The 7,010-nt window shown below is 53.1% G+C and overlaps 1 protein-coding gene across 1 annotated transcript; it reads right to left on the bottom strand.

The window, feature by feature from the left end:
• Window positions 1-2,123: 2,123 nt before the first annotated feature.
• On the bottom strand, window positions 2,124-6,779 carry LOC115506866 (glycine-rich cell wall structural protein 1.8-like). The gene is made up of 3 exons (XM_030304837.1): window positions 4,544-6,779; window positions 3,507-3,649; window positions 2,124-2,445 (listed from the first exon to the last, which is right to left on the bottom strand). The coding sequence occupies exons 1-2, from the start codon at window positions 6,426-6,428 to the stop codon at window positions 3,549-3,551; spliced, it is 1,986 nt and encodes a 661-aa protein (XP_030160697.1). The 5' UTR covers window positions 6,429-6,779; the 3' UTR covers window positions 2,124-2,445; window positions 3,507-3,548.
• Window positions 6,780-7,010: the final 231 nt, after the last annotated feature.

The raw sequence follows: 7,010 nt of genomic DNA, 5'->3' as shown, positions 1-7,010 counted from the left end.
AAAAAAAGATGGTGAAAGTGTTCAGTTTACTTCACTTCAACAGGCGTTTGGTGGAGTATCCACTAAGTGAAAAACTCGGTGCCTAGGGCTTTGGGGGGAAAAAGATAAAAACTGGCCGGGGGTGGGGAGGTGGGGGGGGTAGATGCACATATGTGTAAGTAACGCACAAACACTTGAACGGGAATGCTCATAGCAACACTATTCACAATAGCCAAATGGAAAACAATGTAAATGTCTAGCAACGGAAGAATGGATAACGAGATTGTGGCCTATACGTACAGTAAAATATTCTTTGGGGCGCCTGGGTGGCTCAGTCGGTTAAGCGTCGGGCTTTGGCTCAGGTCATGTGATCACGGTTCATGAGTTCGAGTCCCGCGTCGGGCTCTGTGCCGACAGCTCGGAGCCTGGAGCCCGCTCGGGATTCCGGGTCCCCCTCTCGCTCTGCCCCTCCCCTGCTCGCGCTCAGTCTCTCTCTCAAAAATAAATAGACGTTAAAAAAAAAATGAAAAAGAAAACATTATTCAGTCAAAAGAAGGAATGGAGTGCGGCTACCTGCTGCACGGTGGATGCCTCAGAAGAGCTTAAGGCTAAGTAAAAGAAGCCGGGGTCGAAAGTTCACATGTTGTATGCTTTCATTTATATGTAATGTCTAGAATAAGGAAATTCTTAGAGATGGAAAACACGCTGGTGGTTGCCTGGGGCTGGGACAGGGCAGGATGGGGCGGGACTACTTAAAGAGTACAGAGTTTGAGGGTGATCAAAGTGTTTTGGAACTAAAGAAGTGATAGTTGCCCAAAATTGTGAACGTCACTGAATTGTTCAATTGTAGATGGTCAATTTTATTTTTTAAAATTTTGTTTTAACGTTTTATTTATTTTTGAGACAGGGAGAGGCAGAGCATGAACGGGGGAGGGTCAGAGAGAGAGGGAGACACAGAATCTGAAACAGGCTCCAGGTTCTGAGCAGTAAGCACAGAGCCCGACGTGGGGCTCGAACTCACAGACAGCGAGATCGTGACCTGAGCCGAAGGCGGACGCTTAACCGACTGAGCCACCCAGGAGCCCCTGTGGGTGGTCAATTTTAAGTGAATTTCACCTCAATGAAAAAATAATGCTAATATAAATTAGCATATGAAATGAGCTACCACAGAATTCGGGAGAAGCTATCTCTTGCCTCCAAGGCGGCACCTGGGAAACCTTAACTAAATGCAGAAATGAGGCTCCCTCCTCTCAAACCCCCGGGCCCTTCCCCTTCTCTGATCCTCTGGTCGGGTACGCCTGTACCTTTCTGCCCCCTTAAGTGGAGTCTAGAGATTAAGCTTATTCTCTCCTCCTTTTGCTTTTTTCATTTTTTATTAGGAAATATTTCAGATCTATACAAAATTAGAGAGAATATTCTATCAATGTCTATGTACCCACCACCCAGCTTAAGAAATGCAACATTGGTTCTACCATAGGTGAGTCTCATCTCCCCCTGTGCCTCTGAAGCAGTGCTTCTGAAACGGTAGCTGCATCAGAATCCCCTGAAGAGCTTGTGAAAGCACCCATTTCGGGACCTGCCCTCGGAGGTTCCGATTCAGCAGGTCTTGGGTGGAACCTAAGAATTCCTGGCTGGTGCTGATGAGGCTGTCGTGGGGCCCAAACTTTGAGAACCACCCTCTAAATCAGTGTCTGGGTCGAGGCCCAGCAGCACCATGTGGCCTGCAGACCAGCTGGGCCATCCACCAGGTTTCCTTCCAAACCACACTCTAGAGCAGTGCTAATAGACATTACGATGCAACTCACGTGTGTCACTTTTTCTAGTAGCCACGTTAAGAAGTAAAAAGAAGTGGGCACAATTAATTTCAGTAGTACATTTTAACTCAATTTGGTATCATTTCGATATGTAATCAGTATAAAATTATCAGTGAGTTGTGTCCTTTTTATGCCTAATAGTGCGTCTCAAATGAGACCGGGCGTGTTTCAGCAGCCACACGCGGCTAGTGCCTGACACAGTGAGCCGCGTAGCTCTAAAGACCTGACCTCCATCTCCCTCTTTACAAAAGTTGTTTTCACCTTGACATTTTAATTTATTTGGGGCCATAATAAAATAATTTAAAACAGGCTCGTCAAATGGTAGGCAGTGATACCTTTTAATGAAGGCATGCATGGGGCGTCAAAACAAAGAGGTAAAAGACTGGAGTTAAAATGATTTCTCTAAATAAAATCTGCCTTCCTTCCAGTTTATTACTTTAAAACAAATTTATTTTCGATGAGAACACATGCTGTCAAACGTATCTGTCAAGTGTAACAGAAAAGGCAGATTTCATTGGATGTCACTCTTTGGGGGATGCGGTTTGGAATGACGTCAGTGTTAATAAAATTCCCATGCGCTTCTAGAAAATGAGAAACCAGAAACAATGAACAGGTTCTTTCTTCTTTCTTCTTCTAGTTTTGTTCCTCCCAGCTGCAGGATGAAATGAGAGAAAATTAGCAATCATAGAGCCATAACCACCAACGGTGACTTTCCAAACCTATGAAAACAGCCCTATATATACCTGCTACGTCCGTGGGCTATTTCTCATCAAGGAGAGAACACAGTTTCCTCTTGTACCCTGCACCCTTGTGCCTGGGGTGCTCGTGCGGCCCATGGCTTCGATCACGTGCTCCTACCAACCTGGCCTCCCTCTTGCCTAATACCATCAATGCTTTTTTTCTTTCCCTCGAGAGGATTCTGGGATTTAAGAAAATCTCTTCACCTTAAAAGCCTATGCTCATTCCACAAACGATACTCCCTTACCCTCCCAGACCCTTGATTCTCCATATCTACCATACGAGAAACAGGCTGTTATTGTAAAATACACAGCTTTGAAAACGCAAAAAAAAAAAAAAAAAATCAAATGTTAATCATTTAAATATATTCAAAGACAAGATATACTTCAAGACTTAATTACCAATTCAGTGATAAGTAATAGCCATACTATGACTAAGTTTCTTTGGACTGTCACATAAAATACAAAAGTCCACACCTGAATACTTAGGTATTAATCATTAAATGCAGTCCTACTTGAAATTCTGAACTTTTTGCCATTTGCATGTAATCACATTCGAAAGGGTGTAGTCTCCTAGTTAGTACAAGGGGGTACATTTCCATGGCCAAGTAATGAATGCCCAAGTAGGAAACAGCCCAGCCACTTTAGCTGCTGCTTCGGCTGTTTTCTAAACAAAGACTGGTCTCAGTTACTGATATGTTTACCATTTGTTAGTAGTCTTATAGGTAGAGGACAAAAGAGCTCACAAGAACGAATGAGGAGCCACGAAATAGATTTCAAAATATACTGTGATTTCTATTACTAGGTACCTGAGTGTTGTGTTAACATTCTAAGTAGGTAAAACTGAATGTCTGAATTCATTTTAAACAAACTTCTTAATTTATTGGGAGAATTAAGAAAAAAAAAAAAAACAAACCCGGTCAGTAACAGGTAAATGTCAGGAATGGTTGGGTGATAGGTGGAGCTATACGCATACCTGGATTTTTTGGGCCTGTTCTGTGGTGGGTCCAAATGCTTTTCAGTGAGATCCTTCTTGTTGTTGGTTAAACGTCTCTTCTTCCCCGCTCTCCGAGACTTGCGCCTCCTTATCAGAGTTTTCCTGCTGATAGTTTGTTGTTCCTTTGGTGAAGAATAATACAGACTTTGGAGCAGACATTCACAGGAAGAAGTATCGTGATGCATAAGGAAGAGTGACATCTAGTAGAGTACCCGCAGGAGAAGCGGGAGGATAGAAGGAACTAAGAGAAGAGCTGGGGCCCTTCCTCCTGGTTGATACAGCCCTTCCATGGCCCTCACCCTTCTGCTGCTTGGTCACTTAAACAGTGACATTCTTTCTTTCCAGTCAAGCTGCCACCCTGTGCTGCTATTATAACTAGCCCTCCGGAGAAGAAGGGATCAGAATCATCAGTGTCTGCTGCATTGTGTGTGTTCTTGTCAGAGATTTCTTGCAACCATGTTTTGCCTCAACTCCGAATTCTCCCATGAAGCTCATTAGTCCCTCAATGCCTAATATTTCAGTGTTCCCAAGCGCTCCCACGTCAGTTCCTAATGATTGGGGATGAACGTTCTAAAACTTGGCATTTTTAACAGCCGTGGACAAAAATGAGGTGTGCCCCTGGCTCGCTCTGTTCCTTCTGGCTCCACCCCCTCTCGCCCTCCTGCGCACCCCTCCCACCCCTTGTACACCGCTGAACTGCAGACCCCTCCCGCCCCCTGCACCCCCACCTGCGCTGACCCGCACAGCCCCTCCCGCCCTCCTGCACGTCCTCCCACCCTCCTGCACCTGCACCTACCCCGTGCAGACCTCCACCTACCCCGCGGCCTTCGGCTGTCTTAGCCGCGGCTGCCAGAAGGCGGCACGTTTCCTTCTCAAAGCCACTGGTAGCTACGGCACGGGGCTCCCACCCCGGCCCTCGGCCTTCAGTCTGGGGGCGCCCCCAACCTCGGCTTCTGTGCCCGGGCGCCCGCAACCGCCCACAGCCCCGGCCCCTGGGACGCGCGGGTCCCCCTCACCCTCTGTGGCCGCCGGCTCCTCCTTGTCAGGCTCCTCCGCGGTCTCCCAGGTAGCCTCCGACGACGACGACGACGATGACGACGATGACGAGCCCTGGGCCTCGTGGGCCGCGGTCGCCGCTGGGGGCGCAGGGGGAACGTTGAGCTGCAGAGGCTGGGGCCGCACGAGGATGTGGTTGTTGTAGTGGACGAGGTGTAGCAGTGAATGCACCAGGTCCAGGAACGTAAAGCGAAAGCCCACCATTGGGAAATGGTGGGCGTCCACAATTACGTCCCCGGCGGCCTCCGGCTCTTCCGCCCCGTCCTCTTCTGCCGGCCCGAAGTCCGAGTCGTCGCCAGCCTCGAAGGCGTTCCCGCCCTCGGGGCCCACCGCCTCCTCCCCGAGGCCTTCCGCAGGCACGGCCAAAACGGCAGCCTCGGCAGGGTGGGGCCCGGAGTCCCCGGCCGCTCCGTCTCCGCCATCGGCCGCTCCGTCTCCACCGCCAGCCACTCCGTTTCCAGCCACTCGGTCTCCGCCATCGGCCGCTGCGTCTCCTCCATCGGCCGCTCCGTCTCCGCCGCCGGCCGCTCCGTCTCCGCCGCCGGCCGCTCTGTCGCCCATGGCCATCATGTCTCCACCACCAACCACTCCGTCTCCAGCCACTCCATCTCCGCCTCCGGCCACTCCGCCTCCGGCCACTCTGTTGCCCATGGCCACCACGTCTCCGCCTCCGGCCCCTCCGTCTCCGTCTCCGCCTCCGCCTCCGGCCCCTCCGTCTCCGCCTCCGCCCACTCCGTCTCCACCTCTGGCCACCTCGTCTCCACCGGCCACTCCTGCTCCGACCACCCAGTCTCCGCCGGCCGCTTCGTTTCCGGCCACCCCGTCTCCGCCGGCCTCTCCATCTCCGGCCCCCCAGTTTCCGCCGGCCGCTCCGTCTCCACCTCCGGCCACCCATTCTCCGCCGGCCACTCCACCCCCACCCACCCAATCCCCGCCGGCCACTCTGTCTTCGTCTTCGGCCTCCCAGTCTCCATCTCCGGCCACCCATTCTCCGCCGGCCACTCCTCCTCCGCCCACCCGATCGCCGCCGGCCACTCTGTCTTCGTCTCCGGCCTCCCAGTCTCCATCTCCGGCCACCCATTCTCCGCCGGCCACTCCTCCTTCGCCCACCCGATCGCCGCCGGCCACTCTGTCTTCGTCTCCGGCCTCCCGGTCTCCATCTCCGGCCACTCCTCCTTCGCCCACCCGATCGCCGCCGGCCACTCTGTCTTCGTCTCTGGCCTCCCGGTCTCCATCTCCGGCCACTGCCTCTCCGTCTCCAGCCACCTGTTCTCTGTCTCCGGCCACCCCGTCGCCACCGACCGCTTCGTCTCCGGCCATCCCATCGCCACCAGCCACTCCGTCTCCAGCGGGCACCCCATCGCCCCTGGCTACTCCATCACTGCCGGCCCCGGCCTCGCCGCCGGCCACCTCGTTGCCCCCTCCGGCCGCCGGGGCCCCCGCCTCATCCTCATCCATGGGGTTCTCCTGGCCACCCGGGGCCTGGCCTCCATCTCCGGAGGCGGCCATGGCACCAGGGAGTACCTCACCGGGGAGGCGACAGACAGGGCTGCGGCGACGCCGGAGGCGAAGGCGGCGGCCGCCTAGCCCGCTGCCGCCGACGGGAGGCCGAGGGCAACGGGGCCCGGCGTGAGGTGGCCGCCGAGGGGGACAGCAGTCGGTGGCGGTGCCCGAGGAGGCCCCGGACGGGAAGGGCAGGGGGCGGTTGTGGGGAGCGGCCCACCCAGGCCTCCCCTCGGGCGACACTGGCCACGGCCGGTGAGAGTCCACCCGCCGGAGGACGGTGGGCGGGGCCGGAGGCGTCAACAATGGGCCGCGTGCCCTCCTCTTGAGCTCCACCCTCATTCGTCCAGACGCAAAGAGTGACCTGCTCGGCGTCCAATGAATGACCGAGGCCCCTAGGGGTTGCTCCCACTTACCTCCCTGTTTGTTCTTTGAGGCCTTAGGGTCTTGCCATTACTTTCGGGTCTGCGCAACTCCTGTCCTTTAAGTTTTACCATTGTCTGAAAAACTATAGTGGTCCAATGTGGACCATCTAGGTTGGGGAAACTCCTGTAAAGGGCAGAGAGGAAACATTTGGTTTGGGGAAGCTCACAGGTGAAATCGGGACCATTACGTAGATACTTCCATAACAAGACAAAAAACACATTTCCACAAATATTTGATTGTTGAAATTAAAAATATAATAGTAACTGGAGTGCCTGGGTGGCTCAGTGGGTTAAGCGGGTGACTCTTGATCACAGTTGAGGTCATGACCTCACAATTGGTGAGATCAAGCCCCAGGTCCGGCTCTGCTCAGAGCCTGCCTGGGATTCTCTCCCTCTCTCCCTTTCTCTCTGACCCTCCCCTGTTTGTGCACTCTCTCTCTCAAATAAATAAGCTTAAAAAAATATAATAACAAATTGCATAGTTTTTTTTTTTTATCAT

The sequence above is a fragment of the Lynx canadensis genome, chromosome X (genome assembly GCF_007474595.2).
Source record: "Lynx canadensis isolate LIC74 chromosome X, mLynCan4.pri.v2, whole genome shotgun sequence".
Taxonomy (NCBI): domain Eukaryota; kingdom Metazoa; phylum Chordata; class Mammalia; order Carnivora; family Felidae; genus Lynx; species Lynx canadensis.
This window is presented reverse-complemented; position numbering and strand designations above follow the sequence as displayed.